The sequence below is a fragment of the Pongo abelii genome, chromosome 10 (genome assembly GCF_028885655.2).
Source record: "Pongo abelii isolate AG06213 chromosome 10, NHGRI_mPonAbe1-v2.0_pri, whole genome shotgun sequence".
NCBI lineage: Eukaryota > Metazoa > Chordata > Mammalia > Primates > Hominidae > Pongo > Pongo abelii.
Window position 1 is genome coordinate 95,169,913 of NC_071995.2, and position 17,470 is coordinate 95,187,382.

Here is a 17,470-nt window from a genome sequence, read left to right on the forward strand (position 1 = left end):
AAAGACACATGCACACGTATGTTTATCGTGGCACTATTCACAATAGCAAAGACTTGGAACCAAGCCAAATGTCCAACAATGATAGAGTGGATTAAGAAAATGTGGCACATATACACCATGGAATACTATGCAGCCATAAAAAATGATGAGTTCGTGTCCTTTGTAGGGACATGGATGAAGCTGGAAACCATCATTCTCAGCAAACTGTCACAAGGACAAAAAACCAAACACTGCATGTTCTCACTCATAGGTGGGAATCGAACAATGAGAACACATGGACACAGGAAGGGGAACATCACACACTGGGGCCTGTTGTGGGGTGGTGGGAGGGGGAGGGATAGCATTAGGAGATATACCTAATGTTAAATGATGATTTAATGGGTGCAGCACACCAACATGGCACGTGTATACATATGTAACAAAGCTGCACGTTGTGCACATGTACCCTAAAACAAAGTATATATATATAAAAAAAAAATGGTATTTGTGGTAGGTTTTGTTCTGTGGATATTCTTTATCAAATTAACATTATTGTTTATTTTAATCTTCAAATTGCTCTAGATTTGGCTAGCAGGAGCTCTTCTAGGCTAGCTCTTACGTTTTTGACATGCTTCCATCATTTTTTTGAGCTACTTCTTACCACAGGATGTTCATCTTGTACACACCTTGTACAGCCCTCGAGTCAATTGATTTCTTTTAGTGAGAAGTGGTATTTAGAATCTAAGTTGTGAGGGCTACTGATGTGGCTTTTCTTCCAGGTCCTCTCAATAGGCTGAGCTAGGAAATATATTTGTTCAGATAAATTTGTCTATCTAAATCTATCTTATTGTCTATCTAAACATATCTATCTAAATATAGCTATATAAATCTCTCTCTCTCTCTCTCTATCTCTCTGTATCTAAAACCGTAAATTCATTCTAATAACTGGAATTCCAGTTCAAAGCCACAGGATACTTTCCAGAGTTTTCTCTTTTCCTAATTGTAACTCTTTTCCCTAATGGTGAGAATCCTGGTTCTGCTAATGTCAGTACGCTAGCTTATTTCCTTAAGCTAGAATGTATAGAAGGTAGTTTCAGGATTCTTAAATATTTTTTAATTCAGGTGTTTATCTGCTTCCTCTTATGGCTTCACATCACTGAGGATTTGTGCTGATTGTCCTTGCGGAGCTCTCTCTCTGTCTCTTGGGTGTCCTCAGACCTGTTGCTCATGGAGACACAAATCAGGTTATTGGAGCACCCTGAATGTTAAGAACTGTTCAGATGATAGGAGGAAAAGCATTCTGTACCCTCTGTGGGCTGGATGTGAATTCCCTTCTGAGCCACCTGGAGTCTGTCATTACCTTGCCAAGATACCTGGAGGAAGCCTATCCTGTCGCTGATCTCCCTGAACTGTTGCACTCTCCATGGCAAGGAAGATGCAACCGATTGTTGACTCATCTTGGCCTTTTGAGGAGAATTGATCTACTCACATGGAGACAAGATTGATTTTCATTTTGGAAATTATATTTTTAACTTTCAGGATACAGCTATTAAAAAGATTCACATTTATTGGGAAACCAAATAACATCAGTAAAACCAACTAAACAGTGACAAAAAGCCCTAAAACTCTTGGATTAAAAGCAAATCATCAATAAACTAAAACATATTTAGAACTGAGTGATAATGTAAACACTACACATCAAAAGGAAGCTGCCCTCCTTCCTTTCTTCAAATGTTTCCTCCTCTGTTTCAACAACATCTGCCTCCCTTCTTCCTATCCATCATTCTTTTTTAATTGTATGTGTGTATGTGTGTGTGTGTTGATTTAGATTCTGAACAATGTATAAGTGACCAACATAAATCAGGTAGATTGGTGCTGACCAATAGGGTAGCAACATTGCTAACAGAACAAAAAAAACTGAAAATATGCTTGGAACAATATGCTCTATAAACAACTATATAACTGTGCAAATAATTGGACTACTTTAAGTTTTGATAGGGATGATTTTAAAAAATTGAATATATATAATACTTGAAATCTAAACTATTAACTAAAATTTGAGTATATTTTTTTCTGGAGCATATTGAATATGCAGTTATGAAGTCACCTCAGCTATATTCAACTGATGTTTTATTTCCTCTAGAGTCTAACTAATGTTAGACAAAATTTTGCTGCATGGTTTTTTCCTCAAGGACCAATACAGAGAAATGATTTTCTTGTTTAATATTGAATTTAGTTGATGAATGTGAACATCATATCCTAATTTTGTTGTCTAATCTCAGTGGCCTTTTGGTTATGAAAAATAAAAGCTCTGGCTGGTTTTAGCTAAGGACACAGACTTCAGAGAGAGTTGAAGGCAATACATGGTGTCTTTGTCCCTGGTGCTTATCCCTGTGCCTTTTTTTAAACCACCCTGGTTCATATTTCTAGCACTGCAGAAATGATAAATGAGCCAGAAACATTTGCATAAGGGAAGTCAAGTGACTTCTTGATGTATTCTTTCCAAATTGGAACGATTCTTCTTTATTAAATATCTGAAAGTTCTTGTGTAATTTCAAAACTTCTTTCTCCCTTGGCAGAAATAGGAGAACCAGTGTTAGTAAAGCAGCACGACGATACCTGATGGATTACTTGAATCCTCTAATATTAAGCTATGTTAAAAGAAAGAGGTTCCATCGTCTATCACTTGAAGAGATGCCCTGGAGAGCTCAGATGAACCTGTATCTAGCAGGTGCACACTTTAACCTGGTTTTACAAAAGCTATGGGAGCGTACGAAGATGAAATTTGGCACATCACATATGATGGTCAGGTATAGTATATTACTGATGAAAAATACTTTTTTAGTTTCATGAACATGGATTGTATTTGTATGTTCAGAGCTCCAATGGTGCTAACAACTTAAGGAGGTTTACAGAGTGCTTCTATCTTTATACTGGCTCTATTAGTCTGTTCTCACGCTGCTATAAAGAACTTCCCGAGACTGGTAATTTATAAAGGAAGAAGGTTTAATTTGACTCACAGTTCCATTGGGGAGGGCTCAAGAAACATAATCATGGTAGAAGGGGAAGCAAACACATCCTTCTACACATGGTGGCAGGAGAGAGAAGTGCAAGGGAAATACCATATGCTCATAAAACGATCAGATCTTGTGAGACTCATTATCATGAGAACAGCATGGGGAAAACTGCCCCCATGATTCAGATACCTCCACCTGGTCCTGCCCTTGACACGTGGGGATTATTACAATTCAAGGTGAGCTTTGGGTGGGGACAGAGAGCCAAACCATATCACTAACCATTGGTTTATTTCTTAAGTTTTAATCTCAGAATCTTTCCCAATTATGTGCTGGATATAAGTGATAATTTGATTGTAGCTTGAATATGTTTGTTGATCTCGCTTTCAGTGCAAGTGTAAAATGTAATTCCAAGAGAAGTTTAATATGAATTATAGAATAAATGTAGATATTAGTAGGCATTAGGCAAATGTCTATTTCATAGAGGCGTACTTTAAGATCATATTTACTCATCCAATGTCAATTTTCTATCATTAACTCAACAGACATTTTTAAGCACTTACTGTCTTTGGTTAAGTGCTGTGAGAGATAAAAATAGAAGCTACATACATAATATGGAATACTGTGTAGCTATTAAAAAGATACAAAATCAATGTGCAAAAATCACAAGCATTCTTATACACCAATAACAGACAAACAGAGAGCCAAATCATGAGTGAACTCCCATTCACAATTGCTTCAAAGAGAATAAAATACCTAGGAATCCAACTTACAAGGGATATAAAGGACTTCTTCAAGGAGAACTACAAACCACTGCTCAATGAAATAAAAGAGGATACAAACCAGTGGAAGAACATTCCATGCTCATGGATAGGAAGAATCAATATCGTGAAAATGGCCATATTGCCCAGGTAATTTATAGATTCAATGCCATCCCCATCAAGCTACCAATGACTTTCTTCACAGAATTGGAAAAAACTAATTTAAAGTTCATATGGAACCAAAAGAGAGCCCGCATCGCCAAGTCAGTCCTCAGCCAAAATAACAAAGCTGGAGGCATCACGCTATCTAGCTTCAAACTATACTACAAGGCTACAGTAACCAAAACGGCATGGTACTGGTACCAAAAGAGAGATATAGACCAATGGAACAGAACAGAGCCCTCAGAAATAATGTCACATATCTACAACTATCTGATCTTTGACAAACCTGACAAAAACAAAAAATGGGGAAAGGATTCCCTATTTAATAAATGGTGCTGGGGAAACTGGCTAGCCATATGTAGAAAGCTGAAACTGGATCGCCATATGTAGAAAGCTGAAACTGGATCCCTTCCTTACACCTTATACAAAAATTAATTCAAGATGGATTAAACACTTAAATGTTAGACCTAAAACCATAAAAACCCTAGAAGAAAACCTAGGCAATACCATTCAGGACATAGGCATGGGCAAGGACTTCATGTCTAAAACACCAAAAGCAACGGCAACAAAAGCCAAAATTGACAATGGGATCTAATTAAACTGAAGAGCTTCTGCACAGCAAAAGAAACTACCATCAGAGTGAACAGGCAACCTACAGAATGGGAGAAAATATTTGCAATCTACTTATCTGACAAAGGGCTAATATCCAAAATCTACAATGAACTCAAACAAATTTACAAGAAAAAAACAAACAACCCCATGAAAAAGTGGGCAAAGAATATGAACAGACATTTCTCAAAAGAAGACATTTATGCAGCCAAAAGACACATGAAAAAATGCTCATCATCACTGGCCATCAGAGAAATGCAAATCAAAACCACAATGAGATACCATCTCACACCAGTTAGAATGGCGATCATTAAAAAGTCAGGAAACAAGAGGTGCTGGAGAGGATGTGGAGAAATAGGAACACTTTTACACTGTTTGTGGGACTGTAAACTAGTTCAACCTTTGTGGAAGTCAGTGTGGCGATTCCTCAGGGATCTAGAACTAGAAATACCATTTGACCCAGCCATGCCATTACTGGGTATATACCCAAAGGATTATAAATCATGCTGCTATAAAGACACATGCACACGTATGTTTATCGTGGCACTATTCACAATAGCAAAGACTTGGAACCAAGCCAAATGTCCATCAATGATAGACTGGATTAAGAAAATGTGGCACATATACACCATGGAATACTATGCAGCCATAAAAAATGATGAGTTCGTGTCCTTTGTAGGGACATGGATGAAGCTGGAAACCATCATTCTCAGCAAACTGTCACAAGGACAAAAAACCAAACATCGCATGTTCTCACTCATAGGTGGGAATCGAACAATGAGAACACATGGACACAGGAAGGGGAACATCACACACCGAGGCCTGTTGTGGGGTGGTGGGAGGGGGGAGGGATAGCTTTAGGAGATATACCTAATGTTAAATGACGAGTTAATGGGTGCAGCACACCAACATGGCATGTGTATATATATGTAACAAACCTGCACGTTGTGCACATGTACCCTAAAACTTAAAGTATAATAATAAAAAAAGAATAATAAATATAAACCATTTATTATTTTTGATGCAAGACTGTTTAATGCCTAGACCTTATTTTAAAAAAGAAATGATGGCTGGGTGCAGTGGCTCACGCCTGTAATCCCAGTACTTTGGGAGGCCGAGGTGGGCGGATCATAAGGTCAGGAGATCGAGACCATCCTGGCTAACGCACTGAAACACTGTCTCTACTAAAAATACAAAAAATTAGCCAGACGTCATGGTGGGTGCCTGTAGTCCCAGCTACTCTGGAGGCTGAGGCAGGAGAATGGCATGAACCCAGGAGGCAGAGCTTGCAGTGAGCCGAGGTCGCGCCACTGCACTCCAGTCTGGGCGAAAGAGCGACACTCCGTCTGAAAAAAAAAAAAAAAAAAAAAAGAAATGCCATTGATTATGGACACATTACTCTAAAGCATTGTCATTGAGTTCTGTTCAAATCAGGTGGTTTTAAGTTGAAATAAATTGTTGTTTCAGAGCTCACAGAGTCGGCACAGATATTTTTATTCCCATTTTCAAGAGCCCTTTCAGAGAAATATATATTGATGTTAAAATTCCTAAGAGCAAAATTACATTGCATAATTTTAAAAGTTAGTGAAAAAATGTTGGGCTTTGATTAAGTGCCAAAACCCTTCATGATTTAAAATTTAGGAGTACTCACAAATGTTTTAAAAATAAAAATAGATTGCATTTGACAGTTTTAATTAAATTTTGCTTATATTGTTTTTTAATGTGATTTTTCCCCCCTTGCAGTTTCCGATCATGTGATCCTAACATATTCTCACTGTATAATTCAGGAACAGTATTACCAACAAGAAAATTGACTGTAGAAAATTATAAAGCAATGCTTGATTTCCTTCTTACAGCCAAAAAAAGAAAGGCCAACTTACCATCAGGTAAAATAAACATGTTAATTTATTATCAAATTACCTCTAGATTTTTATTCACTAAACAACACAACACACATACACATTGTGGACACACAAAGGTATACACCCAGTTTTCCAAAGGACCAGCAATTTAGTTGAGTTTTGATATTTTGTAGGAGATTCTTGTTTGCTCTATTTTAAAAAATTTCTATATTCTTATGATATTATTGCATATATTTGGAAATATCTATTTTGTATTTTAACCTTAGCCAATTAGATTGTTCAGCAAATATAATGTTTTAAATTAAATATTTATAACCTTTGATGGTTCAAGATAGGTGAAGACTTGCTATCAGGTGTTATGTTTTAGTGCAAATAAGTTCCCAAGCAAAATCCATCAAATGTACTAATACAAGCAGTCACCCAAACTATCATGATAGCTGATTTTGTATTCAGGGGAATCTACCATTGCCCTAGGATTTCCAACCAGCATCTTCCAAGAAAGCTCACTGTAAGAGGAATGAAGCCTTGTTATCTAGTCAGGTGACAGGGGGCTCCAAAAGGTAGAGACATGCAGGTAAACAGGGTTCTTTTTTTTTTTTTTTTTTTTTTTTTGAGACGGAGTCTCATGCTATCACCTGGGCTGGAGTGCAGTGGCGATCTCGGCTGGCTGCAACCTCCGCCTCCTGAATTCAAGCGATTCTTCTGCCTCAGCCTCCGAAGTAGCTGGGATTACAGGCACGTGCCACCACACCTGGCTAATTTTTTGTATTTTTAGTAAAGACGGGGTTTCACTATGTTGGCCAGGCTGGTCTCCAACTCCTGACCTTGTGATCCACCTGCCTCTGCCTCCCAAAATGTTGGAATTACAGGCGTGAGCCACTGCGCCCGGCTGAAAACAGGGTTCTTGATCAGGGTGTGCTCTGGAAACTGTAGTCTGACTAACCTGACTAATTTCCACACCCGTTTCCTGCAAAGATGATGGAACCTGGACACTTTCTAACCAATGATATGGTTCATTTCACAAATAAAAATTTATTTCTAATACCTTTAGGCTCTTACAAACTCACTTATATAGACTTTTAGTAATGACATTTTAAGTGCTATGGGATTTATTGCCAACCAGTTCTTGGTATGCCAGTTAACTGCCCCAGGAGTGTTGATTTATGTTTGAGGTACTTGGCATGCTTTCTGATTTCTTCTAGGATATAGATTAGATTTCACAGGTATGTGCATATCATACTACCTATAGTGAAGTATTTGAAAGTGAATTCCATAGCCATAGAGTCTGGTTTTTGAATATAGATTGTAGTATATAGCTTCCTGAGTTTTTCTTTTTTTTAAACTGGCTCTCTACCTAAGACCTACCATGAAATTGGCAATAGAATATTTTGCTACGGAGACTTACTATCTAATGCAGAGTTCTAAGAGAAAGTTGGTGGCAGGAGAAAGCCTTCTTTTTTATGCCACACCAGCAGGGGAATGCATGGCCGAGGTTGCTGCACTGCCTAACTCCAGAGGTGCAGCTCACTTTCTGATATGTGTGTCTTAGGAATGGCCTGTTTGGGAGGAAATGAAAGGACAATAGTATTTTCTATTGTTCCCTTCAAAAAACATGTACATTCCTACTTCTGCATTGTTCCTTTTGCCATCGACTTTGTCTGAAATGATGTTCTCTGTATTTCCCCATATAGCTAAATCATGCCCATTCTTTAAGACCCAAATACCTCCTTCTCTAGAAACTTTCCCTGGTTCATTGTATCTCTGATAGTCTTGTCCTTTCTCCAAATTTATGTAGAATTTGTTATCTGAATTACTCACTTGATCCTTATCACCTACTGTGTTTTCTGGAACTTAATTCTATGTTTTTAATCATGTCATATCTTATTTTTGTACTGTAGATGCTGAAGAATTTTCTACATTTATTAATTCCATAATGAGTGATGAAAATATGTCCAAGACACAAACATTTTATGACTCAGACTCTCAATCAGGTTCTAGTGCTAAAGAAAAGGACCGAGGAGCAAATTTGTGTGTAATGGATCATTTTATGAAAATCTTTTTATACTGCAGGAGAGCAATGGTAATGCAATCTTGTTCGCAGTGTAGTAGACATAAATTTCCGCCCACCAACTCGGGCGTTTAAGATACATTGTGTTTATTTTCTTACTATACATAATTTTAGTTGTGACTTTGAGACCTCATCTTGCTGGGTGTATCCTAAGTCACTTTTGAGGTGTACCTGCAGTGATACTGAGGGCATGTGTTGTCCAGTTGTCAGGCAGAGTGGGGAAGCTTCTTTAGTCATTGTCAGCCATCCACCCAGAGCCCAGGTGTTCTTTGTCCCTGTTCATGCAGTTCCTATGAATATGCATGCACCTCTCTGCCAAGACATGGGGTTCTCTCATAATGCAAGGGGTTCCTCTATGGGGACTTGATCTCTCTTCGGGGTACCATAGATCTCTCTCTTCTTTCTAGGACAGGGAAATATCTTTCTAGGCTCTAAGAGAACCCTGCCTTTGCCCCCAGTTTCCTTATTCCCATCACTTCCATGTTCTCTCAAATGCTTTTCTTTCTTTTTCTTCTTAAATATTATATGAGACATGATTAAACCCAGAATTGGAATTTTTAGCTACAAAGAAATCAGTTTCTTTTTTTCATAGCAGGAAGGGCATATACTTTAAACTCCTCAAGAGATAAGGAGAAATCTATCCTTTCTAGATAAGAAAGGAAGACAGGTTTTCATATGCCCCATGGAGTGGACAGAGTGATTTTTACATAATGTAATGTAAACCTGGATCACCTGCTTTGACCATAAGCATCAAATCCTATCCTGGCCTCCAGCTTCAAGGCCCTGGAAGAGCTGGTCCCGAGCACCTTGCAGAACTCAGCTCCTCTTACTCTTGCTGTTGTTTAGCCCACTCCCATGGGTCAGCAGTCTTGAAAGCACTTAGTTTGTTCCATCCTCAGCCCTCAGTTTCACCTTGCTGTTCCCTGAGCCTCAAATGTTCTTCTCCACCCAACACCCTCACTGCCACTTTCACATGACTTGTTCAATATTCAGATGTTTGCTCAAATGCTACCTCATCAGAGAGGACTTCTTTCCCGACCACCCTGTCTAAAGCAACCTGTCCTGTAATGCTCTGTCAGGTTCCAACTCATTTCTGCTTTATTTTTCTTTATAAAACTTCTTATTGCTTGAAATTATGTTTTTATATGTCTACTTTTCTAGTGTCCGTCTCCCGAAATGAACGTAAGTAGCATGAGGGCAGACCCAGTTTCCCTTGCTCGCTGCTGAATTCCTAGCACCTAGAACAATGGGTTAGCCATGCTGAACCCATGACTCCATTTCCTCATCTGTAAATTGGGTAAAATACTAGTACCTAGTGCACACTTACTTCATGGAAATCTTTGTTCGAAGTAAATGAGATAATGCATATAACAGTGTCTAACTCATGTAAGTGACACTAACAAATGATGTTAGTTATTTTTACTATTGACACATAATATTTGGAAAAAGATGAAGTTGTTCAGAGATCTGTAACTTTTGGAACTTTGGGGTCTTTTAAATTTTGTGTTTGTCATAGGTTCTTGCTCATCGTGGTGGCTATTGGACTCTGCTTCAGAACTGCTGTCGGGCCTTATGGAACTTTACTCAGGAACTACAAATACTTCTAAAACAGGCAGTGGATCTTGATAAAACATTTCCTATTAGCCAAGATGGTTTCCTCTGCACCTCTGTTTTACCATTCTATTTGGGAGCAGAATTACTTATTGACATGTTAATACAACTACAAAATACCAATTCTATTAAAGTAAGGACACTTTGGTAATTATTTTTATTATATTCAGTTAAAAATATCTTACTGTGCATCTTGGTATAAGTAGAAACTGTTTTTTTTTATTTCTCATTTGGTTTGTCTACATTTCATTTGCTTCTCATTATAATTTTGTTTACAATATATAACTTGCATTGAAGTTAACTAACAATAGCTTAGCCTGAAAATTTAGCTTGTTATAGGGAAGGGAAAGTAAGATGAACTGAACTCCAGCCCCTACATAAATTTGCCTTAATGCACTTAATCCTTATAACAATTTTTTGCCAGATAAAGAAATAGATTCCAAGGAAGATCACATAGCTTGAATAAAGATATGATCGGCTGATCTTTATTCCACTGCTTCTCTGTCCTGTTCTATTATTCTGGTCTGCTAGAATTTACAGCCATTTAAAACTTATCACACTGTGGTTTAAAGCATGGAAATAAAATTGAAGTAATATAAATAGAATATAACCTAAACACATTGAAAATTAGTAAACACATACACACATTGTGCCATGAGGCTTATAACATTTCTAGAGGAAAATATTTGGCAATGGCAGAAAAGACAAAGAGAGTAAATTATTAAGGTTTTTACACTTTATATAAAGTGGTACAATATTAACTCTAAGTGATAAGGATGTATTTAATGATCCCTTGAGTAACTAGTGAAAAAGAGACATAGCTGAAAAGTCAACGAAGTAAAAGGGAAGACTAAGTAATGCTCAATTAACTCAAAAAGAAGGCAGGGAAGAAGGAACAGAGGAACAAAAAACATGGGACAAAGAGAAAACAAGTATAAAACATTCACTCTAACTCAATGATATCAATAACTGTATTTACTATTAGTGGGTTAAAGATGCCAAATAAAGGGTAGAGATTGTCTGACTGGATAAAAAAGCAAGACACATGTACCCATCTACCAAGAGAAGCACTCTGAATATAAAGAAACAGGTAGATTGAAAATAAAAATATGGAAAGAGATATACCATTAGAACAATAAAGATAAAAAAGCTGATGAGTCTATATTGTTAGACAAGATAATATAAATCAAGGAGCATTATGAGAGATAAAGAGGGACATTTCATGTTAAGAAGAACCTCAATTAATCAGGAAGACATACCAATCATAAATATGTATGTACCTAATAAGAAAAACTCAAAATACATTCTGGACATCCAAAGCTTGAAGAACTTCCTGGATGATAAACACATTGATGTGTCAGGAGGGTGACATGCCCTGATTCCACAGGGAGAGGGCATGGCAGCTCTGTGCCAGGGACCCTCTCAGACTTCACCCTATGTACCTCTTCACTAGGCTGTTCCTGAGTTTTCTTTACAATAAAACTGTAATTGTAAGTACAGTGCTTTCAGTGAGTTCTATGAGTCATTCTAGTGAATTATCAGATCGAAGGGGCTATGGAAACCCCTGAATTTATGGCTGGTCAGTCAGAAGATTGGGTGACTTGTCACAACTGTGGTACAGTAAAGCCAGGTGGAATGGAAACAGAGCACAAGTGCACGTGGTGTGTTCACTGAGATGGGTCATATACAGAGTCAAAAATAAGTCTTCAAAAATGTAAGACTGAACTCTTGAAGAGTATGTTCTTTGACCATTACAGAATTAAATTATAAATGGATTGCCATAATATAGGAAGAAAAATCTCCAAATATCTGGAAATTAAATAATACAATTCCAAATACCCCGTGAGTCAAAGAAGAAAACACAAGAGAAATTAGAGAATATTTGAAACTAATAATAACACATTAACATGTATGGCATTCAAATGAAGCAGGGTATAGAGGGAAATTTATAGCTTTCAATGCTTAATAGGAAAGAAAAAACATATAATATCAATTATCTAAATGTTTATATATAGAAAAAGAAGAGCAAATTAAATCTAAACTAAAGAGAAGAAAGGAAATAATAAAAAGAAATAAAAGAAATGATAAGAGCAGAAATCAATTAGATAAATATAAAGCAAAAACAATAAAGTCAAAATTTGATCTTTTAAATTAAAAATTATTAAATCTAGTATACTCATAGAAATACTGATGAAGAACAAAAGTGAGAAAAGCACAAATTACTCATATTAGTAATGGAGGAGGGATATAACTACAAATCCTATAGATATTAAAAAAGGAAATATGATCAATTTTTGTTAATAAATTTGATCACTTAGGTGAAATGGACATATTTGTTGGAAAGCACAACTTAACAATCTGACACAAGAAGAAACAGAAAATATGAATTGCCCTAAATATACTAACAAACTTGACTTCATAATCAGAAACCTTCACATAAAGAAAATTCCAGACCCACAATGTTTCTTTGGAAAATTTGAGCAAACACACATGGAAGAAATAATACATTTTATACCAATGATTTTTATTTGTAAAAATTTATGGGGTACATGAGAAAATTTGTTATATGTATACAATGGGTTGTGATCAAGCCAGGGTATTCAGAGTGCCCATCACCCAAGTACAGTACATTTTTGTGAAGTATTGCATTTATTCCTTTTATCTTACTGCTCCTTTAACTCACTCACTTGTCCTCATCCTCTCCTCTCACCTCTCACCTGTAACCCCCACCCTTCCCAGTCTTTGTTATCTACCTTTCCACTGTTAACCTCCATATGTTCACATTGTTTAGCTGCCACATATAAGTGAGAGCATGCAATATTTGTCTTCTTGTGTCTGGCTCATTTCACTTAATTTTTTTTTTTTTTAAGAAATGAGACCAGCTTAACCCTAACAAATACCAACTGGGAAAGTATGAACTAATATCCCTCATGAACATAGATTTGTCAATTCAGTGAAATATCAGTGAAAATCCCAATAGTCATTCTTTGGGGCATGAATTCAAATTCATTTTAAAATTTATAAGCAAATGCAAAAAAATGTGAATGGCCAAAAAAAATTTTTTTTAAAAAGAACAAATTGGAGGATTCACTATATATGTGATATCAAGGCTTACTAAAGCTATGGTAATTAGGAGAGTATGATACTGACCTAAAGAGAGTAATATATCAATGGAACAAATATAATCTGAAAATAGACCCATATGTATGGTGTTTTTTTTTTTTCCACCAAAGGAGTCAAAGCAGTTCAGAGGTTTCAAAAAGAAATGTCAACTCTAGGACCTAGATTGTTGCCTTTAAATACATTTATCACTAAAGGAAACAGGGCTTCTTTGGGAAAAAAAAAGCTTGACTACCTTCCCTCCTATGTGAACTATATTTGAGGATGACCAAATAGTTGATGAAGGGGAATTTTTCTTCACAAAAGTATCCAGGTAATAAATGAAGAAAGGATGTTGGAATTAGAATTACTAGGTTTCTGTAATTCTTAATGAATGAATTGGAGGATCAAGAGCATCTTATGCAGTATACTTGCCAAAAAACAGAAATCTAACTGGAATCAGATAGAATACTTACATTTATCCCACAATTTGTAGAAAATACAGTGGACAGAAGAACATTTTAAATGAAATTACAGGAATAGCCTCAGTAAAATTCAGACTATGGGAACTCTACAGGAAAACAATCTGATTTTTTTAACAAAAAATTTAATAAAGGAGGACATGAAATCTATAAATTAAAAAAGACAAGAGACATAACCAATTACAATGTTTGGACCTTATTTTAATCAAACTAACACATAAAGTTAAAAAAATCTGTAAGGCAGTAAGGGAAATATAAACACTCTTCAGTATAATTATTCAATAATGATTTAAAGGAATTTCTGCTAATTTCTTTTTTTAGGTAGGATTATGGTATTGTGGTTATGTTTTTGTATAACTAATTTTTATTTTTTAGAGATAAATACTAAAATATTTATAGATTAATTAATATAATTTTGGGGATATAATTCAAAATAATGGGGGAAATGAGTATGTCCTAAGAGTTGATAATTATTGCAGCTGGTCGTGGGTACATGGGCTTCATTATATTATTTTCCCTACTTTTGTAAGTGTTAGAAATTTTCTTTAATAAAAAGTTTTAAAAAAATCACACATGGCCCATACAAAATCTTCAAAACTTAAAAGAGTCTGGCCGTGGCTATGCCAGAAACCTCAATCTCCATATGCTATTTTGATCTTTTGATCTCCAAATGTCAGTCTTGTTTATTTCTCAGTGTTGTTTATTTCTCAATGTTGCCAAATTTAGGAGGTCAGTAGACAATTCTCTTTTTTCCCTCCCCCTCTTTTGGATTGGGATCAACTGAGAGATGGGTGCTGAACAAGGCAATTCAGATAAAATATCAGCTTTGTTGGTTTTTTTTTTTTTTTTTTGAGATGGAATTTTGCTCTTGTTGCCCAGGCTGGAGTACAATGGCACAATCTCGACTCACCACAACCTCCACCTCCTGGGTTTAAGCGATTCATTCTCCTGCCTCAGCCTCCTGAGTAGCTGAGATTACAGGCATGCGCCACCACACCCAGCTAATTTTGTATTTTTAGTAGAGACAGGGTTTCTCCATGTTGGTCAGGCTGGTCTCAAACTCCCGACCTCAGTTGATCTGCCCTCTTCGGCCTCCTGAAATGCTGGGATTACAGGCGTGAGCCACCATGCCCGGCCCTCAGCTTCGTTGTTGATAAACACTATATTAGATAATGTAATAACTATAGAGAACTTCCCTGTCCTTCATCCCAGAAATAAGGCATAGGCATGACTAACTGATAGCAGATCTGTGCTCCTAGAAGACTTACTGTAGAATCAGTGAATTACAGTGATTGAGCTCATAACATAAATAAAATGTCAACTACTTTTTAAAAGTATGTCCCATGTGCTGGGCACTGTGCTGAGGATGCAAATTCATGTAAGTCACTGGTGCTACACCTGCTATTCATACCTACATAGCCTGACTGTAGATATGCATACTGCATTTCACAGTCCAATGACTTCCAAAGTCTGTTCTAACTTCAAGGACTACAGCTTTTGTTAGAGGGGATGTTTATCCTCTACTTTTGTTGATACTTCCCACCTGTGTATATAGGTTACTTTTAGTGATATTATTGGGTTGGGAAGGCTGGACTTGAGTTACCCAACTGTTTTGGGCTATAATCTGGCCCTTGTATGGATCTAAGAGGCTTTGTTTTGCCTTAAGAATTTCCAGAGGTATACACAAATGTGTCAGGAACTCATAGGACATGCACACTATTGTTACATAGTAACTCTTTAGGCAAAAAGAGGGTCTCCTTGATGCTTTCCTCCTCCATAGGTGTGACATTTGCATCTAGGAATGGACATATTATTGTATAAATTAACGAATGTAACCAATGTATTAGGGAACTTCATTATGTGTTTATACTAAAGTCTGTTTTTTCCTAAAAATCTTACCATAATTGATTTCATATCTTTACTTAAATGGATAGTGACTGTTTACCAAGAACTATAAATGGTAATCTGTGTTGTCCAATATGGTAAACATTAGCCATATGTGGCTATTTAAATTTAAACTTGAATGAATTAAAATTAAACGAAATTAAAAATTCAGTTGCACTAATCACATTTCAAAAGCTTGGTAGCTGCAGGTTTCTAGTGGCTATAGGGAACGATAATGAACAGCACAAATATATAGCACATTTCCATCATCACAACAAGCTTTACTGGGTAATACTGCATCAAATTATCAAGCTTTGACTAGCATAAGAAAAATATTTTTTGTTTTCAGTTGAGTTCTTTTCCATGTTACATTTTTATCACATTCAGTTTTCAGAAAAAATATGGAGTAAAATCTGAAATTACACATTTTTTTTTTCACTGTGCTACTTGCAGCCTATTGAAGACAAAGGAGAATTCAGTGTTCCAAGTTGTTATGGGAATATTAAAAATGACAACGGTGGTTCTAGTCTTACCTTTGAGCATCCTTTGGATGATGTAAATGTGGTTGATTTGAAATGGATCCACGACTTTGTATTAAAATCTCTGGAAGTTTTATATCAAGTGGAAAAATGGGAAACACTAGTATCTCTTGCCATTCAGTTCAATACAGTTTCACAGTAAGTACTGCTGTAAGGGCAATTAAAAGTAGCAGACTTCATTGAAAAAAAAAAGTCTTTTAACTAATGTTTTCTTTTTACTATCTTCTTTACCCCTGTCTAGTGAGAGGTATACAGAACAAGTGACACCACTTCTGGTGTATGCACAGCGCCAGCTTCTGCTGAGAATACACAAGTTCAAGGGCCCAGATATTACCCAGCAACCTTGTGCAAGGTATGAGGCTGAATATGGAGAGAAGGTAAGTTTAAGTTAGTTCTATTATTCATGCTGTTGTGATTTCTAATTAGTCCACATATAAAATACAAAGATTTAGAAGTCAGATAAATCTTATTATTTCTGCTTTAGTATTTCCACTTACTGGCATTTATCATTCAAATCGACAAACATTATTGAGAGCCTGCAATCAAGGCAAACAGGAACTAAGTCCCTGTCCACAAGAAGTTCATATCAGGCCAAGACTAACTTAGCCATAAAGCACAATAGGGATGGTGTCTGGAGCCCACAATACTTTTGTTTTTGTTTTTGTTTTAGACGGAGTCTCACTCTGTCACCCAGGCTGGAGTGCAGTGGTATAATCTCAGCTCACTGCAACCTCCACCTCTTCCTTAGTGTGTTAATTCAGTCTGTGGCTCTAAGTACATCTCTATGATGATGACTTTTAAAATTACATCTCCACTGTAGATCTTTTTCCTAAATTTTGTGTTGATATATCTAACTGCCTGTATCAGCCAGGGTTCAATCAGAGGAGCAAAACTCGTAAAGACAGGGCTATTTTATTCTGGAGGGGAAGAAATAAATTCAGTGTCTCCCACTGTGCCCTCACAACATGATTCTGACACCAGATGTGGGGGAATTTCTCCCCACCACTAAGCAGGAAATCAGTTCTTCAGTGGACACCAGCTGGGTGTCTTTCTTTTTTTGAAACGGAGTTTCACTCTTGTTGCCCAGGCTGGAGTGCAATGGCACGGTCTCGGCTCACTGCGACCTCCGCCTCCCAGGTTCCTGCGTGTCTTTCAATTCAGTTTCTACACAATCTACCTGGAGATAGCATCAGATCCCAGAGGTGGGGGGGTTCTGCCCCGATTTCCAGTGTTGATCTCAACACCTCCTGGGTTCAAGTGATTCTCCTGCCTCAGCCTTCCGAGTAGCTGGGATTACAGGTGACTGCCACCATGCCCGGCTAATTTTTGTATTTTTAGTAGAGACGGGGTTTCACCATGTTGGCCAGGCTGGTCTCGAACTGCTGACCTCAAGTGATCCT

General features: G+C 36.9%; 1 protein-coding gene across 3 annotated transcripts in view; it reads left to right on the forward strand.

Annotated features, from left to right (window-relative positions):
• Positions 1-17,470, forward strand: part of CFAP54 (cilia and flagella associated protein 54) — a 386,240-nt gene that overhangs the window by 156,139 nt on the left and 212,631 nt on the right. For all 3 annotated transcript variants that reach the window (XM_054527528.1, XM_063712226.1, XM_063712225.1), the window contains 6 exons: positions 2,559-2,789; positions 6,269-6,411; positions 8,286-8,467; positions 9,972-10,199; positions 15,985-16,208; positions 16,312-16,447. In XM_054527528.1, coding sequence (XP_054383503.1) covers positions 2,559-2,789; positions 6,269-6,411; positions 8,286-8,467; positions 9,972-10,199; positions 15,985-16,208; positions 16,312-16,447 — 1,144 coding nt within the window. The remainder of the gene's footprint in view (positions 1-2,558; positions 2,790-6,268; positions 6,412-8,285; positions 8,468-9,971; positions 10,200-15,984; positions 16,209-16,311; positions 16,448-17,470) is intronic.